We start from the raw sequence: 20,953 nt of genomic DNA on the forward strand, positions 1-20,953 counted from the left end.
CGCGTGCCTCCATCCCTCTCTCCATCCCTCTCTCTCCATCCCTCTCTCTCCATCCCTCTCTCTCCCGACTCGCCCCCTCACGTGTTGTGTTTTCAGTGCTGCTGTGTTTTCTGCTGAGCACTGCAGTCTCTCCGGTAGGTGTGGTGTGGTGCGGTGCGGTGCGTTCATGGGTGTCCTCCCTCTCTCCGCCGCTGCTGTGGAGCTTATGTAACCCTCGGCGCTAACAGACACGGGGCGGAGACGGAGGAAGGGAGAGGAGCGAGGACAGGAGTTAGGGGATGTTTGCTAATGTGGCGACGGGGGGAACATGTGTTTACGGATATGAGACGAGTGCGTGCAGCAAATATGGAGGAACACCTGCTGGTGTCACGCATGCACGACTGACACTCAAATGACACAAAGTGGGAATTAATGAGAACAGGATGAAGTTTGGTTATGCAGCCCCCCCCACCCCCCCGACCCGTCTGCAAGGGAACACCCAAACTCAAAGAGTCGACTTTTAGTCCTTTTGCGTCTCCCTGTAGTCGTATTTCCCTTTTTACGTGGTCGTTTTGTGTCTTTTTGTTGCCTTTTTGCGTCTATTTCTAGTTGTTTTACACCTTTGTGTCTCTTTTTAGGGCCATTCATAGTATTTTTGCGCTGACTTTTGGTCATTTTGGGTCATTTGTGGTTATTTTGGGTCTCTTTTGATGACCTTGTGTAGTATTTTGCATTGCATTTGTAGTCGTTTTGCGTTGCTGTGATTGTTTTGCACCTCGTTTTGCACCTTTGTGTCTCTTTTTAGGGCCATTTGTAGTATTTTGCATTGCATTGTGGTCATTTTATCGTCGTTTTGCGTTGCTGTGATTGTTTTGCATCTTTTTTCAGTCGTTTTGCGTCTCTTTAAACAATTTTTCCCCGGGGATTATTAAAGTACTTCTGATTCTGATTCTGATTTTGCGTCTCTTTGTAGTCATTTTACTACAACTACAACTACTCTATGCGGTCGTTTTGTTTCTTTTTGTTGCCGTTTTACGTCCATTTTTAGTCATTTTTCACCTTTTGTGTCTCTTTTTATAAGCGTTTGCAGTATTTTGCACTGCCTTATGGTCATTTTTTGTCGTTTTGCACCTTGTTTTGCACCTTTGTGTCTCATTTTGTAGTCGTTTAAGTTTTCTTTGTAGTCCTTTTGAGTCTCTTTGTAGCCACTCTGGGTCATTTGCATGTTTTCACATCTCATTTTAACACCATTTTTAGTGTTTTTCACCTCCATGTGGTCATTCTGGGATTACTTTGTGTCTCTTCGTAGTCGTTTAGCATCTAGTTTTAGTTGTTTTGTTTTTAAATGTGGTCGTTATGCGTCTGTAGCTGTCGTTTGTAATTGGTACATTTACGCTTTTGCTTGTTTTGTGTCTATTTGTGAGTCAAGATCTCAGTAGGTTCGTTCATTGAACACACAACAAAGTATGAAACCATGCACACTGTGTGAAATTCCCGGTTCATAATTTTGTCATAAACGACTGAATCCTGAATCTCATCGTCTCTCCAGTTAGATTCCGTTGGTGTGTTTGTGTAAATCAGGGTTGGCAACCTTTTTGATATTAGTGCCATTTTTACAGTTTCTTGTAACTCAGTGTGCCGTATCAACGTCAACCGCGCCTGCTCCTGAAGACAGTGTGTACTGGCCAATCAGAGACAGAGTTGGGCGGGTCTTCGCGAAAGCAGAAGGTCGGGGAAAAGGTCGTGATGTCCAAACAAAGCTTCATGAAGCTGCGTGAAGTATTTTCTTTATTATCTGAGCCCATTAGATGACACCCACTGTTCAACAAAGGGTTGGAAGCACGACACATCACCAGTCCTCGAGTCTTTTTTAGTTAAACCAAGTGTGGCGTCAGACAGACAGTTCAGCAGCCAGTGGCCGATACGAAAGCGCAACGTCATTCCCCCAAATATGGCTAGCACACTTGTTGCTATGGCGTGTCATTGGTTAAATGGTGGCGCCCGTGCCCAATGATGCTGACCTCTGGTGTAACTCGTCCTTCTTCACCCAACGGAGATTCTTCTCTTATAGAAACGTCGTCAACGCACCCGCTCGATCGCTGTGACTTCTCCGCACAATGACAGTTCAGCAGCCAGTGGCAGATACGAAAGTGCAGCATCATTTACCCCAATTATGGCTAGCACACTTGTTGCTATGGCGTGTCATTAGTTAAATGGTGGCGCCCGTGCCCAATGGTGTTCTTCTTTGATAGAAACGTCGTCGTCGCACCCGCTCGATCGCTGTGACTTCTGCGCACAATGAGCAGCTCTGATGTTCAGTCTGACAGTGTAACGTCCGTAGAGTTTTAGCGTTGCAGTGCGTGTGAAAGGGGCTGATGCAACGCATTCACTGTCAAAACGTCTGCTTTGATGCGGGAACAAGAGGAGAGATGATGTAAAACCGTGCAGGCGTCCTTTTTTCTGCTGCTCCACCCTTCAGGAGGAACTTTGGAAAACTGCAGCACTCTAGGGTGGGGTTTCAAAACAACACCAGAGAGAGAGAGGGAGACAGAGAGAGAGAGAGAGAGAGAGAGAGAGAGAGAGAGAGAGAGAGAGAGAGAGAGCATAAACTTCATAGAGGGCAGAAGAGAAGCTCACCCACGCATCCATCCCCTTGACTCTGCGTGTGTGGAAGTTCCTGTCAGACACCTTATCTGCTCTTTCTTCTGCTGAGCACCGTTTGTACGTTTCACACTTTCTGCTGACGCGTTCACCCCCCCCCCCCCCCCCCCTCGCTTCACCTGAATAAGCACGAATCGGCAGGTCGACGACATTGTAATTGACTAAGAGCGAGGGGGGGAAAATAGATGGAAATCACGTGTGGGGTGGAGGAGTGCTGAGCAGAGGAGTTAGAGGACGGGATCAGAGAAAGACAAGAGGAGCGGTGTGATTTCGCAGCCAGGTTAAAAAGCAACACACGGGGGAATTCGTGTCCCAGCGCAGGAGAAGAAAGAGGACAGGGAGGCGAGCGAGAGATAGAGACGTGCAGCGTTTAATGTCTCCAAGAGGGTTTTTATAAAAACACGAACAGGATGTGTTTGCATTCAGAGTCAGGAGAATCACGGAGGCAACGTGACAACAAAAGAACAAAGGTTACAGAAAGAAAGAGAGACGTTAAATATCCGTATCCTCAGGAGACGCGTCAGTCGACTCAGGTGGTCGTTGCTCTGATCACAGTGCTGCATTAAGACGGGTTTTACGGGGTTCAAAGTGTGAAGAAACAAAAGGAAATGAAGGGACGAGAAGACAAAACATCATTTAAATGTGTGATGGGAAATTAAAGCACGTTATGAAAGTGATCATGAAAGTACCGTATTCTCCGCACTATAAGTTGCACCTAAAAACCTTCAAATGTCTCTAAAGCCGACAGTGCTCCTTATAACCCGGTGCTCCTTATTAATGGACCAATATTGAGCCACAACAGGTCTCCAACTATGGTGAGCAGCCGCCGACTCTATTTTCCCCCGTAGAAGAAGTAACGCGCGGTGCATGTTGAGATATACGACTGCGTGAAGCGTGCCGTTTCATTTCCATGTGTGTGTTTGTGTAAAGAGCCCAAAATGGCTCCTGTTAAGAGACACGCTTACGACGCAGAGTTTACACTCAAGGCCATTAGTCACGCAGCAGAACACGGGAATAGAGCAGCAGCCAGAGAGTTGAACATGAACCAATCAATGGTGCCGAAGTGGAGGAAGCAACAAGACGACCTCCCCTGACTGTTGTGTTGACGTTCCCTTTAGATCAGCTCCATCTAATGGATGCAGAACGTAACCCCAGCCTCGACTGTAGCGTCTGTTCTATGCGCCTTATAGTGCGGAGCGCCTTATATATGAAAAAGTTTCAAAATAAGACATTAAATGGTGTATAAAGGTACATAAAGGATATCTGCGAGCACAGGAGTCAAACTGGATAAAGAGGATATTCCCGTTCAACCCAACGTAGCGGAAGAGTCAGAGCGGCGACCGTTTGTGTGTTTTCTTCCGTATAAACCGACTTGCGGAAAGTTGCAGAGGTTTGGTTTTTGCTGTAAGAACTTCTGCTTCAGCCACACACTCCCGTAGGAACCCACAGACACGTGACGACTTTGGTTACGTCTTGTTTCCTGTGATCGGCACGGTGCGAGAAAAGCAAGATAGTAATCTCTTCAAACAGATTCTGCACATGAATGAAGAAACTGTAGGCGACGGGACGCGCTCGCCAACATTGGGTTGTGGAAAATAGGGAGATCTTTTCAGCCCAAGGTGTCATTTCTCATTTCTCGTATTCATCGTATTGCTCCTGAGCAAAATCGTTGTAAAAGCAGTTTTTTTATGCACTGATTTTAGGATTTTCTGGCTTTTTTTGGTAGATTTCTTATAAATTCAGCCAAAGTTTGCATTCGATGATGTCTAATTTACATATTAAATACACTGTCTTAATGTCAGTAATCAACCTCTTGGTATAAAATGTTCCCTTTTTCTTGAACAGTAATGAATAAAAGAAAATCTGAGTACTTCTTCCAGGACTGCAGCAACTAAACCGATGCTGTATGCGTCGTCTTCCAGGCACACCTTAATGGAGCCGAGCCATCATTAATGTCCTTATTCAAACCTGCACTTAACGCTGATGACTCTAAACGTCTGCTGTGATGAAGCTCTGAATCATTGCATCCTCCAAACTTTCATTTCCCCGCAGATTTGGCTTCAGGCGGCGTCCCCTCTGTGTGTCTCTGTTGGCAGCAGCGCGTAGTCTTGCTTTGATGCACGCTAAAGAGGGAGGACGAGTAGAGACGCGGTGACACGCCCTTTGCTCTGTCGCTGCGTTTGCAAAAGGACGGCCTCGGGACAGTCACGGCCGGGTCGAGCTCCTCTCAGATCGATGAAGTATTCATAGAGCAGGGAGACGAGGGTAAAAGCATCAAAGTCCTTTCTGTCGACGTACCGTTGCAGCGCTGCGTGCCTCGAATATCAATGAGGTAGAAAGAGGGGAAACACCCACGGAGGAGGTGGATGAGAGGGGAACGACACTGAGGACGAAGCTCAGAATGTCCTGATGTCCTGAAATTGTTGACATTTTGCACCTTCTTTTGCACCTTTGTGTCTCTTTTGAGGGCCATTCGTAGTATTTTGCATTGCATTGTGGTCATTTTGTCGTCGTTTTGCGCTGCTGTGATTGTTTTGCATCTACTTTCAGTCGTTTTGCGTCTCTTTAAACAATTTCCCCACAATTTTGCGTCTCTTTGTAGTCATTTTACTTTTCTATGTGGTCGTTTTGTGTCTTTTTTGTTCATTTCTGGTCATTTTGCACCTTGTTTTGCACCTTTGTGTCTCTTTTTATAAGCTTTTTATAAGTAATGAGGTAGAAAGAGGGGAAACACCCACAGAGTAGGAGGATGAGAGAGAAACGACAGTGAGGACGAAGGTCAGAATGTCCTGAGGTTCGGGTCGGTGTTAGATGTCAGGGTGACGCAGGCATCTACATCCTTGTAGTCGTATTACTCTTCTATGTGGTCGTTTTGTGTCTTTTTGTTGCCTTTTTCCGTCTATTTCTAGTTGTTTTGCACCTCATTTTGCACCTTTGTGTGTCTTTTTATGACCATGTGTAGTATTTTGCATTGCATTGTGGTCATTTTGTCGTCGTTTTGCGCTGCTGTGACTGTTTTGCATCTATTTTCAGTCGTTTTGCGTCTCTTTAAACAATTTCCCCCTGGGATTATTAAAAACATACAAAATGACTAAAAACAGATGCAAAACTACCACAAAAAGATGCAAAATGACTAAAAATAGATGCAAACATCATTATTTGAACTAATGAAGTTGAAGTTGGTCTTAACTGTGCGGCTGTTTGGTCGTAATGTGACTCACGTACACGTCGACCACGCATCACCACAAAGATGACCTACATCTTGTGAGTGTTTGTGATTTTCTAATTAAGGAAAGCCTCGTGCTGCCGTGCACTAACCTACTTAGGCGGAGGCTCTTGCGGCAGGGCTGTTTCTCTAAGTGTGGAACGGCGCCCGGAGACGGATCTCTCCTGCTTCAGCACTGCAGGATCTTTCCGAGCCGCCGCTCCTGGGGGAAGAAGCAGAATCACAGTAAACAGCAGTGAACCTGCAGCGACCGTGACAGCAGCACACTTTATTTAACCACGTTAAAGTCTATTTTAAAGACGCGTAGACGCCGACAGAGACCGCAGCTCTGTCACGTTCTAGTTTGAACAGATGGTTTGTGCAGAGACAACACAGGGGAGCAGAGTTTCAGGCTGTGAGGAAGAAAGGAAGTGACATCGTTGCATGTTAATAGTTATTTAAGAAGCCAAATTACAGCCTCTGGTGACTTTACAGGACGCAGAGAAGCAGCTGTTAAGATAAGACTACAGAAATACTCTCTTACTTGTTACCGGTGCATCATGGGAAGATTCACTTCACTCTCCCTTCAAAGAAAGAATACATTTGTAAGTAAGTGTTCATGAAGTTCACTGAAAGGCAGCGGCAAACAGGAAAGTCTTCACTGAGGGCGGACTCACACTGTGCCTCCGTACCGTGCCCAAAGGGTAAAGTCTGGTTCCTTTGATCAGTGTGAGTGCAACCGTACCGCGTCTAGGAGCGGCACGCTTGCCGTCCACGGCCCGTTTGGGAGAGGTGGGCTTTAGTAAAGCACGTTTGCACGTGTACGAGCATGAGTGTGCGCACGTGTACGAGCACGAGGCCTACGGCGCTTCTGAGGTCATTTCCTGTGCGCCTGTTGGGACGTAGAAAAAAGAAGGAGGGACCATGCGAGGACATTTCAAACAATGGCGGTGAAAGGTTCACGTTGGTGTGATGCGGAGGTGGAGTGTTTACTGCAGATTTGGTCGATGAAAAGATTCAAAAACAGTCGACAAGACGCACAAAAACTCAGAGGTCTACGGAAAGATCTGGAAACAAAGCCACGCATCGCCATGACGTCATCAATGCGTGTGACGTGTTACGGCGTGATGACGTATAGGCAGCAAGAAGCATTCTCCGAGGCCCAGGTAGTGTGGGGGGAGAGCTGTCCCATGTTTAGTCCTGACTCTGCGGGCACGGAGCAGACCTGTCCCAGAGGATCTGAGAGGTCTGGATGATGCTTTGTTGTGTGTGTAGGGACTCTTCTCATGCTGCTGCAGAGGTTTGCTGTTATTTTCAGCAGCATTAGTGGTTAAAAAAGACCTTTGAATGCCTTCACCGTGCTGCCCCAAGCTAATCACTGTTAGCCACGTCCTGCTGTTAGCGACTCCTGGATTTCTCCGTTAATAGTCTCGGCCTCAACGGCTTATTGTATGTAGACCGTGTATGTGTGTGTGTGTGTGTGTGTGGTCCGTGCGTGCGTGTGTGTGTGTGTGTGATGTAAAAATAGATCTCTTTACCCATGACATCTCTTTCATTCCTCTCCTCTTCTTCCGTTCGACCTGAACACTTCCTCTGTCCGAACAGAACCAACGCATCTGCACTCGTTCCTAACCGCGCCTCTTCTTCTTCTCTGTCTCTCAGGATGTCGATCGTCAGCATCGTTGCCAGGGAGATCTTGGACTCCCGAGGAAACCCCACAGTGGAAGTGGACCTTCGCACAGAGAAAGGTGACCGCCGCCGAGCCCGTCTGCAAATATCAGAGGGAGCAGAAGAACAGAGCGGATGACACGGTGTTAGGGGCGTCTGCTCGGGTCCATCACGTCACACATTTACCAGGAAGCGTTTAGCAGCGCGTCGACGTCTGCGCTTTAACCGTAAAACTGTGTCTGACACCGAACGACCTTCATTTGACCTCTGTCCAGATCAGTCAGCGCTCACTGAACTGATGATCAGGGCGTCTCGTGGATCAGAAGATAAAGAGGTCAGGCTTTAGTTACCAAAAAAACAAGTTAAACTAACGACTGCATAACATCCAAATCATGAAAAAGTAAAGGTAAATAACAAGAAACAGACGAGATAATTCATTCATCTTCAACCGCTTGTCCCTGTCGGGGTCGCGGGGGGCTGGAGCCGATCCCAGCTGACATCGGGCGTGAGGCGGGGTCCACCCTGGACAGGACGCCAGTCTATCACAGGACACATAGAGACGAACAGAGACAGACAACCATTCACACCTACGGGTGATTTTAGAATCATCAATGCTCATAACGACATCAAAAGTGATCTGAGAACTGAATGTGTAACAAACGATCGCCCAGGAACCGCGTCGGACCGGACTCGATCCGACGGCGGCACAGAGACGCTGCGTTTGAAAACTCCTCTTCTTTCTCTCCGTCTGTGTGACTCCCAGGTCTGTTCAGGGCCGCGGTGCCCAGCGGAGCGTCCACGGGGATCTACGAGGCGCTGGAGCTCCGAGATGGAGACAAGAGCCGCTACAAGGGCAAAGGTACGGCGAGCAGAGGGATCGAACGATAGTCGCTACGGTCCCGCTTCTCCTCCACTTGCTGCAGAATTTCAACGCCCTTCTCTTTCTTCTCTGTCTTCTCTTGCAGGAGTTTTGAAAGCGGTCGGACACATCAACGACACTCTGGGACCGGCCCTCATAGCCTCCGTAAGTCACCACAACCTTCACGCAGTATGTTCGTCAGTGACCGAAGTCAAAGGTAGAGTTACACACGCTCTGCAGCAGAGTTCAGACTGATACAGAGCTTTGCGTTCGCACATGCGTCCTGGAGGTCGCGTCTCGATGAGTTCAGGGTTTCAGTGTGAAAGGGGCTTTAATCAGTGAGGACCGTGTGCAGCAGGCGACAGGACACGCAGGTTCAGTCCATCGATGACAAACAGGAAGCGTTGATATAAGATAAAGTGCTTTCAGAGATACTGTGAGTGAGAGATGACGATAACGTGTGTGTGTGTGTGTGTGTGTGTGTGTGTGTGAGAGAGGAACTGTGAATGAGTGTGTGTGTGTGTGTGTGTATAATGTACGAGACTGACTCAGTTTAAAAAGAGGTGTCAGGAAAGGATTTTCATGAAGTACGGGAGGAAGAAGGGTGTGTAAGAGGCCCCCACTCAACTTTTAGTAGATTTGAGGACATTTTTTTCCATTTTCAGTTGTTTTGTATGTCTTATTTATTATTTTGCATCTATTTTTAGTCATTTTGCATCTTTTTGTGCTGGTTTTGCATCTATTTTTAGTCATTTTGCATCTTTTTGTGCTGGTTTTGCATCTATTTTTAGTCATTTTGCATCTTTTTGTGGTGGTTTTGCATCTATTTTAGTCATTTTGCATCTTTTTGTGGTGGTTTTGCATCTATTTTTAGTCATTTTGCATCATTTTTGTTGTGGTTTTGCATCTATTTTTAGTCATTTTGCATCTTTTTGTGGTGGTTTTGCATCTATTTTTAGTCATTTTGCATCTTTTTGTGGTGGTTTTGCATCTATTTTAAGTCATTTTGCATCTTTTTGTGGTGGTTTTACATCTATTTTTAGTCATTTTGCATCATTTTTGTTGTGGTTTTACATCTTTTTGAGGTGTTTTGCATCTATTTTTAGACGTTTTACGTTTCTGTATTCTCGTTTTGTTTCTCTCTGTGGTCATTTTACATCTATTTTGAATCATTTGGCATGTCTTTGTAGTTGTTTTTAGTTTATGTGGTCGTTTTGTGTCTATTTTCAGTCATTTAGCGTCTCTTAATGGTCGTTTTAAATTTTTTCAGCAACATTTTATGGGCCTGTTCACTAAAACCAACCATTCCATGTGACGCCAAAGGTCGTGTCAAAAAGGCCGTTTGTGAGGAGTTGGGAGGAGAAATGTTTCAGAAAAGCACCAAAATGTTCAAGGTTAAGAGTGTTAACAGTGGTTTAATAAGTGTGTGTGCGTGTGTGTGTGTGTGTGTGTGTGTGTGTGTGTGCGTGTGCAGGGCATCAGCGTGGTGGAGCAGGAGCAGTTGGACAACATGATGATCGAGATGGACGGCACGGAAAACAAATGTGGGTCAAACTGAGAGCAGCACGTGGTCTTCAGAGTCACACACACACACACACACACACACACACACACACACACACACACACACACACACACACACACACACACACACACACACACACACACACACACACACACACACACACACACACACACACACACACACACACACACACACACACACACACACACACACACACACACACACACACACACACACACACACACACTAAGAGCATGCACTTCCTGTTTCCTGTCCCACAGCTCAGTTCGGGGCCAACGCCATCCTGGGCGTGTCCCTGTCCATCTGTAAGGCCGGCGCCGCGCAGAAGGACGTCCCCCTGTACCGCCACATAGCCGACCTGGCCGGGAACACAGAGCTGGTGCTGCCCGTTCCTGTAAGAATCGAACCCACGACCTTTAATGGCATTTATTTATTCATCTTTTCTCATAAAGACAGAAACTTTCAATGATTTAGTTTTTTTCCCCTCTCCATGTTTCTGCCTTTGTCTCCTTGTCTCCTCTCCTCATCTCCTTGTTTCCTTGTCTCCTCTCCTCATCTCCTTGTCTCCTTGTCTCCTCTCCTCATCTCCTTGTTTCCTTGTCTCCTCTCCTCATCTCCTTGTTTCCTTGTCTCCTCTCCTCATCTCCTCATTTCCTTGACTCATTTCCTCTACTCTTTTGTCTCCCGTACTCATCTCCTTGTCTCCTCATCTCGTCTCCTCGTCTCCTCTCCTCCTCCCCTCCTCCTCTCCTCCTCACATCTCCTCTCCTCCTCCCCTCTTCCTCCTCTCGTCTCCTCTCCTCCCCCTCTCGTCTCCTCTCATCTCCCCCTCTTGTCTCCTCCTCTCCTCCTCTCCTCCTCACGTCTCCTTCTCTCTTCCTCTCCTCCCCTCCTCCTCACGTCTCCTCCTCCGCTCCTCTCCTCTCGTCTCGTCTCCTCTCCTCTCTTCCTCTCCTCTCCTCGTCTCCTCTCCTCTCTTCCTCTCCCCTCCTCCTCTCCTCTCCTCTCCTCCCCTCCTCCTCTCGTCTCCTCGTCTCCTCAGGCCTTTAACGTGATAAACGGAGGATCTCATGCAGGAAACAAACTGGCGATGCAGGAGTTCATGGTTCTTCCCGTTGGAGCCGAGTCTTTCAAGTAAGAATCGCTTTAAAAACATTTAGATTCAGTCGTTTCAACCTTTCTGGCGTCCTCTGCTGACGTTGGCGTCCTCTCCTGACGTTGGCGTCCTCTCTCTCCCTCTCCCGTCTCTCAGGGAGGCGTTGAGGATAGGATCGGAGTTGTACCACACGCTGAAGGGCGTGATCCAGGAGAAGTACGGCCAGGACGCCACCAACGTGGGAGACGAGGGCGGGTTCGCTCCCAACATCCTGGAGAACAGTGAGGGTGAGCGTGCGGCGTCCGTTACATTCACTTTTTTCTGTGGTCTGTTTTTCTCCTCTCTCTTCTCTCTTTTCATCTTCCCTCCTTTCCTTGTTTCCTTTCCTTGTTACCTTTCATCTCTTTGTATCCTCCTCTTGTCTTGTTTCATCTCCTTGTCTCCTCTTCTCTCCTTTCCTCTTCTCTCCCCTCTGTTTCCTCTCATCATCACGTTTCCTTGTCTCCTTGTTTCACCTCCTTGTCTCCTTGTTTCACCTCCTTGTCTCCTGTGTTTCTTTATAGTCATTGTATTTTTCTCTGTGGTCGTGTTGCATCTCTTCTCGGTCGGCAAGTATTTCTTTGAGTGACATTTGGGCCCCTGACACTGTGGGCCCCTAAATCCCTTGACACTGTGGGCCCCTGACGCCCCTGACACTGTGGGCCCCTGACCCCGTGGGCCCCTAAATCCCTTGACACTGTGGGCCCCTAAATCCCCTGACACTGTGGGCCCCTAAATCCCCTGACACTGTTGGCCCCTGACCCCTTGGGCCCCTGACGCCCCTGACACTGTGGGCCCCTAAATCCCCTGACCCTGTGGGCCCCTGACCCCGTGGGCCCCTGACGCCCCTGACACTGTGGGCCCCTAAATCCCCTGACCCTGTGGGCCCCTGACCCTGTGGGCCCCTTACGCTGTGGGCCCCTGACACTTCAGGCCCCTGACGCTGTGGGTCCCTGACACTTCAGGCCCCTGACTCCCCTGACCCTGTGGGCCCCTTACGCTGTGGGCCCCTGACACTTCAGGCCCCTGACTCCCCTGACCCTGTGGGCCCCTTACGCTGTGGGCCCCTGACACTTCAGGCCCCTGACCCTGTGGGCCCCTGACTCCCCTGACGCTGTGGGCCCCTGACTCCCCTGACACTTCGGGCCCCTGACCCTGTGGGCCCCTGACGCTGTGGGCCCCTGACCCCGTTAAGCCCTCTCCGTCCCCTAAAGAAGCGTTTCATGGCTTATTCTGAACTTCCTCCCTCTCCAGCTCTGGATCTGCTGCAGACGGCCATAGAGAAGGCCGGCTTCACGGAGAAGGTGGTGGTGGGGATGGACGTGGCCGCCTCGGAGTTTTACCGCGAGGGCAAATACGACCTGGACTTCAAATCCCCACCTGATTCCTCCAGACACATCTCCGGAGAGGAGCTGGCCGACATCTACCAGGGCTTCGTCAACAACTACCCAGGTGAGCTCCACGGTGGGACGTCTCTGTGCATCTTCACCCAGAGATAAAACACCTTTGATTCACTTTGCCCCTCCCTCCTCCCCCCCAGTGGTGTCCATCGAGGATCCGTTCGACCAGGACGACTGGGAGGCCTGGTCCCGTCTGACGGCCCGGGTGGGGATCCAGGTGGTGGGGGACGACCTGACGGTGACCAACCCCAAGAGGATAGAGAAGGCTGCGGAGGAGCGAGCCTGCAACTGCCTGCTGCTCAAAGTCAACCAGATCGGCTCCGTCACCGAGGCCATACAGGCGTACGTCGTGTTTCTGCACACACACCAACACGCGCAGCTGCAAAAGTACCACGCCCGGAGCACTTTGAGCAGCTTTCGCGGAGGTCGTTTCCTCCGTAGAAGCAGAAAGAGTTGTGGGAATAATGCGAAAGAGGCGCGAGGGAACACAGAAGTAGGTCTCTACAGAGTAGTGGTGCTTCGTTAAGATAAACAGTTCGGTGGTGTTAAGAAGTAGATGACGTAATTAAATTGTAATTAAAAGAGCGCCGGTCGAACCTCAAACGTGTGAACACATGATGGAAACATCTTTGCTCGTTTGGTGGGTTAATGTGAGGAAGTTTGGATGCTTCCGTCGGGCTAACCGCATGTTCAGCCTGGGTTTAAAACAAACCGCAGGAGTTAGATTGGATAGAAAGGACATTTCCATTCGAAATCCACGTAGCAGAGCGGTCAGAGTGGCGGCCATTTTAATGTTAACGTCCGTAAAAAGCACAGCTTACGCAGAGTCGCGGAGGTGAGGTGTTATGAGTAACGGTCAAACGAGCAGTGGAGCAGTGACGTGAGGAGAGTCGTTCTTTCGGCGTGGTGTGGAGGCACGGCGGAGTTAGCGAGCTATAGCTAACTAGCCAGCAGTCCGCCCACTGGCTGCTGGTTCCGCGGTGTTTTCATGCTGCGTTGGCTGCACATAACAACATGTCTGGGTCCAACGGTCCGCGGACCTGCTGCCACTCGGTCAAACAGCCAAACCATCGCTCCTCCTCACTTCCTGCTGTGCTGGAGAACACTTCAGCACAATCGGCGTTTTGTTTGTACGAGTTAAATGACCACGGAAGACACGAATGTCCTTTCTATCCAGTCTGATTTCTACGGTATAAAAGCTGCCTTTCTATCTCCGCTATACACCGTACAACTACGCTTTACACTACGTATACTACAGCGTTTGTTACGTACACTACTGTCCTTCTTGTCATCTCCTTGTCTCCTTCTTCTCGTCTCCTTGTCTCCTTCTCCTTGTCTCCTTCTTCTCGTCTCCTTGTCTCCTTCTTCTTGTGTCCTTGTCTCCTTCTTCTTGTCTCCTTCTTCTCATCTCCTTGTCTCCTTCTTCTCGTCTCCCTGTCTCCTTCTTCTCGTCTCCCTGTCTCCTTCTTCTCGTGTCCTCGTCTCCTTCTTCTTGGTCCTTGTCTCCTTCTTCTTGTCTCCTTCTTCTCGTCTCCTTGTCTCCTTCTTCTCGTCTCCCTGTCTCCTTCTTCTCGTCTACTTGTCTCCTTCTTCTCGTCTCCTTGTCTCCTTATTCTCATCTCCTTGTCTCCTTCTTCTTGTCTCCTTGTGCCCTCTTCAGTAGCCAAAAAGCCACTTAAAGTAGAAAAACGTCAAACCCGTTATTAAACTGATAACCCGCCTCTCTCTCCCTCACACACCTACGGACACGACTCCTCGCTGTCACACACGTTGCGCTGCGAACACACGCGGCGACGGTCCTTCTCAGACAGATGAACTAACATGGCCGCCTCGGGCAGAGAAGGTCGTCCATCTTGGCTGAGACGAGACAGAGACACACAGCTGCTCCGCTCACGTCACATCACTCGTTACCTGTCAGCCATGTTGACCTTGAGCTGCACGCCAACGGGAGATAAACGAGGGACAGGAAGTGACGGGCGGTTTTGAGAGTGAAGTTGAGACGTCGGATGGATTGATGTTGACGGCTCTGCTGATATCAGTCGTCAGTGTCAGACTTAAGAAAACGTCAGAGTTATGAATCAATGAGTAACGACAGTGAAGCAGGGGAGGTGATGGATGGCGTCCGTCACACGAAACGCTTCCTGCCTCGTTAATCTGACAGAATCTCAGCAGGATGAAGGGCTTGTTTTTGTTTTTTAAACTCAAATGTGACCGCAGGGTAATGTTGCTGCGTATTAGGACCAAGCATGAGATAAAAGAGTTACGGACCCGGGGAGGGGGCTAACATTTCGAGACAAAAGAAGCAGATTTATGAGACTTAAAGTAGCAAATCTATGAAAACAAAACACCAGATTAGCAAGATTTAAAGTAGCAAATATACAAGAAATAAGATGCAGATTTATGAGAAAAAAGTTGCATATTCATGAGATTTAAAGTAGCATATCTATGGGAAAGTAAAGTCGCAGATTTATGAGATTAAATGTCAGAAATATAGTGTTTTGTTTCACACTCCCTGTTGAACGACACCTGTGACTTTATATTCTTGTAGATTTGTTACTTTAATCTCATTTCAAACAATGGCGGTGAAAGGTTCACGTTGGTGTGATGTGGAGGTGGAGTGTTGACTGCAGATTTGGTCGATGAAAAGATTCAAAAACAGTCGACAAGACGCACAAAAACTCCGAGGTCTACGGAAAGATCTGGAAACAAAGCCACGCATCGCCATGACGTCATCAATGCGTGTGACGTGTTACGGCGTGATGACGTATAGGCAGCAAGAAGCATTCTCCGAGGCCCAGGTAGTGTGAGTACAAACGGGCCTGGAGGGGGGGACAAGTACCCTAAAGCACGGGGCACGGGACGGAGGCACAGTGGGAGGGCGCCCTAAAACACTCCACTTTACATATAAACATATTTCCAAAAAATCACACATAATCCAATATCAAACGCAGTTCTGAAGAGGTGAGTTTGATGAATAAGTGTAACATCGACAGGTTGCTGCAGAATATAACGAACTTTGGGAGCTGACTCATCATCAAGCTGCTCGACTCGACTCGACTCGTATTACTTTGGATTTCCAGACATTTGATCTCAAAAATATCCATCTGATAGAAAAGTGAACATATATTACCTCAGGTGTGAAACCTTAGGGTTTTAAAGGACGCAGGTGGACGGTGCGGGCGCAGGAACTTGGTCTTTTAAAGTGTGCGTGCGTCTGTCTCTCAGGTGTAAACTGGCTCAGGCGAACGGCTGGGGCGTGATGGTCAGCCATCGTTCAGGAGAGACGGAGGACACCTTCATCGCTGACCTGGTGGTGGGACTCTGCACCGGACAGGTACAAGCACACACACACACACACACACACACACACACACACACACACACACACACACACACACACACACACACACACACACACACACACACACACACACACACACACACACACACACACACACACACACACACACACACACACACACACACACACACACACACACACACACACACACACACACACACACACACACACACGCGCACTCATTCTAATCGCACACGTCACAGGTGAGTGTTGTTATGACCCGTGACGTCTCTGTGTTGCAGATTAAGACCGGCGCCCCCTGCAGATCTGAGCGGCTCGCCAAGTACAACCAGCTCATGAGGTCAGTGAGCCGCGGTCCTCGTCCTTCACACGTTATTGTTCATGTCTTTGAGAACATGCAGCAGCAGAGTTCAGTTTTCCTTCATTTAAGAACAGAAGCAGCAATTTATGCATTTATTTATTTCAAGTGCATTTCACGTTTTTGTGACTGGAGAAAGAAACGCGCTGTCAGGACTCTGTGGGTTGGTGCGGTGGGCGAGTCCCAAAACACCGGACTTTCACCTGTTCATGTCCTGGACGTACGAAACCAAACCACAGCTTTCTAATCCTAATCTAATCCTTACCAAGTCGTTTTCACACCTGACTCTAACCGCCACCTTCTGTAGGCTAAACCGGTCACGTTACGGTAGTTTTCATGCCTAAACTTAACTGTCGCGGTTCACTTCTGTTCAATCGCTGCCAATTATTGACCTTTGTTTCTCGTATTATATCATCCTTTCATACTTTCCTCCTTCCCCTCATAACAAAACTTCACATGAGCTTGAGTTGCTGGTTTAAGCGCCGTCCACACGGAGACGTAACCGCACAACTTTAGTCTGGTTTAGTCGACCATCCGCAGCAGCCGGCGTTATCGGAGCCTGAAAACAGGATCTTTAGAAACCAGGTCCCAAAGTGGGAAAATTGGAAAACGTCCCCCATGGCGTTGTCGTCTGGACAAAACCTCAGACTTTGTTAAAGGACGGCGTCATGGCCCGACCTCCGACCTCTGACCCCGCGGCGTCACATAACAACAACAGTGCTGCTGCGTGAGAGGACAGAGACGGACCCAGAGACTGTTGACTGAACTGGACTCTGAGCCACATGCATGGGACTGAATGAGGCCCAGCACAGATGTCTCCCTTTTCCCTGATGCTCTGAATAAGGAGCTAAACTGCTCTAGTCTATGTTTCTAAATCCAGTTCTAAGAAGCTGTGAAAAGTCTCTAATTGTAGAGAGAAAGTGGCGCCTGGGAGTGCTTTGGGACGGGGAAGGGGCTCCCAGCAGCACCCTCTGCTCAGTGAGGACACTAACTGCAGAGTGAAGGGGCTCCCAGCAGCCCCCTCTGCTCAGTGAGGACACTAACTGCAGAGTGAAGGGGCTCCCAGCAGGCCCCTCTGCTCAGTGAGGACACTAACTGCAGAGTGAAGGGGCTCCCAGCAGCACCCTCTGCTCAGTGAGGACACTAACTGCAGAGTGAAGGGGCTCCCAGCAGCCCCCTCTGCTCAGTGAGGACACTAACTGCAGAGTGAAGGGGCTCCCAGCAGCCCCCTCTGCTCAGTGAGGACACTAACTGCAGAGTGAAGGGGCTCCCAGCAGCACCCTCTGCTCAGTGAGGACACTAACTGCAGAGTGAAGGGGTTCCCAGCAGCACCCTCTGCTCAGTGAGGACACTAACTGCAGAGTGAAGGGGCTCCCAGCAGCCCCCTCTGCTCAGTGAGGACACTAACTGCAGAGTGAAGGGGCTCCCAGCAGCACCCTCTGCTCAGTGAGGACACTAACTGCAGAGTGAAGGGGCTCCCAGCAGCACCCTCTGCTCAGTGAGGACACTAACTGCAGAGTGAAGGGTGCATCAGAGTCCAGAACAGCACCAAAGTCTCCACTAAGACCAGAACCAGGGACACGTTTGTCTCTAGGATGGAGGAGGATTTGGAGAAACTCTCCGGTGTTTGGATTCTCCACAGCGTCTCCCCGTCTCTTCTTCTCTGTTGTTGGTGTATTTCTGTGGCAGTTACAGCGCCACCTCCAGGCCTGGCATGGGTACTACAGCGTTTGGAGTCGCTGCACCTGGTTTTCCAGTGGACGCAGAGATTGTTTTCGATTGTACCCTCAATAACTTCAAATTTAAAGGGACAGTCATTGATTTAGTATTTAATTGTTTGTATCTTCTGCTCCAAACGAGTCCTATTTGGCCCCGCTGCTGTTTAACACGGCTCCTCAGGTCCAGGCCTTCGACTTAGCGCTAACTGCAGCATCACAGAGATAATTGATGTGACAGGCGACAGCAGCGCTGGTGTCACGCCATGTTCCCGAGCCAAGGATGGGGGGATGGGGTTGGCTCAGTGTTGTAATCCCATCAGACTGCTGAGGAGACGCAGGAGAGGTGGAGGGGGAGAGACTTACAGCGGCATTAACCAGCGATAAACGCTAATCAGTGCAGTGAAGCATGAACACACACACACACACACACACGTTATACTGTGGCAGCGATGGTGATTCGTTAAGTGTTCAATTTCCGTACATCTCTTGAATGCAGCAGAGGCCTTTTTACTTCCTCATGAGCAAGAAAATATCTTCTTATCGAACAGAATTATCATTTTTATTTGCAACTCGTGACAAACGTCCTGCGGAGTCACAGAGGTCGTGAGAACCAGAGGCGTGAGCGCCATTTTGGATTAAAAAACGAGCTGAAATGGCAAAATATTGTTTATTAATGAAATTGTCATCCACGTGTTTGTGGAGTTTGAATATTAAAGATTGAATTTAAAGAACAAAGTCAGGACAAAGGGACTTCTTGTTCCCCTGTAAGGTCGGACAAACATCACTTACGACCCTCGGGTTCTTACCATAGACTGCATAAAAGGTTCTCACCCCTCGTGGTGCGTTCAGGTGCTCCTCGGATGATCCCTTTTATCCCTGAGTTGGGAAGTCGTTCTTCTGGCTTCGCTGTGTTCAGGAGCGTTAAGTCGCGGACGCTAGAAAGGAGACGTGTTGTAATTTTACAGGAATCTGGTGCACGTGCACTGACGAGCACTCGACGGGAGGGAGGAGCTCGGTGGTAAACGTTTGAAATTAGACTGAGTCAGCTCGATCTGCCAGAGTTGCCGACAGCAGCTTTAGTTCACTTTAAAACACACTCTCCCTTTTCTCTCTTTGCTTCTCTGCAGGATCGAGGAGGAGCTGGGCGACCAGGCTCGCTTTGCAGGCCATAACTTCAGGAACCCAAGCGCCCTGTGAAACTGACAGACGAATGACTCACACACATACACACACACACACACACACACACACACACACACACACACACACACACACACACACACACACACACACTGACAGACACGACACACATGGAAGGAGCCGTGTACCGTCAAAGTTCCCACAGATTCAACAAAACAACACACGAGCAAAAGAGCCATGCAAAAAAAATGTAATAAATAAATTATGCACTGGACTTATAGGTAGGGAGACGATGCTGTATACACACACACACACACACACACAGACACACATAGAGTAAGCAGATGCAACTATTAAAACTATGACATTTATAAGCCAGACACGCACTGTTACTGTAGTTTTAAAGGGATAGTTTATGTACAGCCAGAGGACAGACCTGCAAAAACACAGATTATTGTTGTAAAGAACACAGATAAATAAGTAGAGATTAAACAGAATCACGTAGACTGACGCACGCAAACTGAAAGAGATGACAAAACAAAACAAACAACAACACTTTCAGCACCAGAGGAGGGCGACGCACTCGCAGAAAGAAACACTAAACAGCAGCTTTCAGGGACGGAGTGAAAAACCAACCAACACACAAACAAACACGTGAACACACTCTCACCTGGACACTGAAGCACCTGCACTGCACCACTTCCTGTCTCCTCCTCTTCCTGTCTCCTCCACTTCCTGTCTCCTCCTCTTCCTGTCTCCGCCACTTCCTGTCTCTTCCACTTCCTGTCTCCTTCACTTCCTGTCTCCTTCTCTTCCTGTCCCCTCCTCTTCCTGTCTCCACCACTTCCTATCCCCTCCTTTTCCTGTCTCCTCCACTTCCTGTCTCCTTCTCTTCCTGTCATCTCCTCTTCCTGTCTCCACCTCTTCCTATCCCCTCCTCTTCCTGTCTCCGCCACTTCCTGTCTCCTCCTCTTCCTTTCTCCACTTCCTGTCTCCCCCTCTTCCTGTCTCCACCACTTCCTAGCCCTTCCTCTTCCTATCCCCTCCACTTCCTGTCACCTCCTCTTCCTGTCTCCACCACTTCCTAGCCCTTCCTCTTCCTGTCTCCCCCACTTCCCTTCTCCACCACTTCCTGTCTGCACCACTTCCTGTCTCCTCCTCTTCCTGTCACCTCCTCTTCCTGTCTCCTCCTCTTCCTGTCTCCTCCTCTTCCTGTCCCCTCCACTTCCTGTCGTGTCCGTCTCTCAGTTTCTAAAAAGCCTCTTTTTCTTCCCTGATGTGATTCTGATTATTTGTCCTTGATGCTTGAAATCCCAAAACCTTTGTCTCCTAAAAACAAAAAACAAAAAAAAGACGTGACCCCCTTCGTTCCCTCTGAATGTCTTTAGAGTAGCCGTGTTGAAAAAGAAGAAAAAAAAAAAAAACATGAAGTAAATGAATGCTTGTCATTGAAAATAATGTGAAAATATGTGAAATAAAAAGATAATTTACAATTTCAATCACAGTGAAAAGGTTTTTGTCTTTGTGTCTTTTTCAGTTCAGGTTTTTGGGGATTTTTACGCCTCAAACACGTTAAAAAACATAAAAAACTGGTGTGATGTTTTAAAACTGCAAGTTCAACATTTCATTCATCTTCAACCTCTTGTCCCTGTCGGGGTCGCGGGGGGCTGGAGCCGATCCCAGCTGACATCGGGCGTGAGGCGGGGTCCACCCTGGACAGGACGCCAGTCTATCACAGGACACATAGAGACGAACAGAGACAGACAACCATTCACATCTACGGGCAATTTTAACCCTAACCCCAGCCGGGATTCAAACCAGGAACCCTCTTGCTGTGAGGCGACAGTGCTAACCACCACACCACCGATTGGGTGGGTTTTGTTTCTAGAATGACGTTTATGTTAGCTAGGTAACAAGCTAACAACGCGTACAGTGATAAACGCACTCACCGAGAACCATGGC

The 20,953-nt window shown here is 48.7% G+C and overlaps 1 protein-coding gene across 1 annotated transcript in view; it reads left to right on the forward strand.

The window, feature by feature from the left end:
• LOC310955269 (gamma-enolase) overlaps positions 1 to 20,316 on the forward strand; it is a 24,499-nt gene extending 4,183 nt beyond the window's left edge. Inside the window, exons 2-13 of the mRNA XM_083925071.1 lie at positions 7,508 to 7,593; positions 8,277 to 8,372; positions 8,479 to 8,537; positions 9,847 to 9,916; positions 10,179 to 10,312; positions 10,961 to 11,052; positions 11,171 to 11,301; positions 12,308 to 12,505; positions 12,594 to 12,795; positions 15,679 to 15,787; positions 16,057 to 16,115; positions 18,979 to 20,316. Coding sequence (XP_083781197.1) covers positions 7,509 to 7,593; positions 8,277 to 8,372; positions 8,479 to 8,537; positions 9,847 to 9,916; positions 10,179 to 10,312; positions 10,961 to 11,052; positions 11,171 to 11,301; positions 12,308 to 12,505; positions 12,594 to 12,795; positions 15,679 to 15,787; positions 16,057 to 16,115; positions 18,979 to 19,048 — 1,305 coding nt within the window. The 5' untranslated portion in view covers position 7,508 and the 3' untranslated portion in view covers positions 19,049 to 20,316. The remainder of the gene's footprint in view (positions 1 to 7,507; positions 7,594 to 8,276; positions 8,373 to 8,478; positions 8,538 to 9,846; positions 9,917 to 10,178; positions 10,313 to 10,960; positions 11,053 to 11,170; positions 11,302 to 12,307; positions 12,506 to 12,593; positions 12,796 to 15,678; positions 15,788 to 16,056; positions 16,116 to 18,978) is intronic.
• Positions 20,317 to 20,953: the final 637 nt, after the last annotated feature.

This window comes from Echiichthys vipera (genome assembly GCF_963691815.1).
Source record: "Echiichthys vipera genome assembly, chromosome: 13".
NCBI lineage: Eukaryota > Metazoa > Chordata > Actinopteri > Perciformes > Trachinidae > Echiichthys > Echiichthys vipera.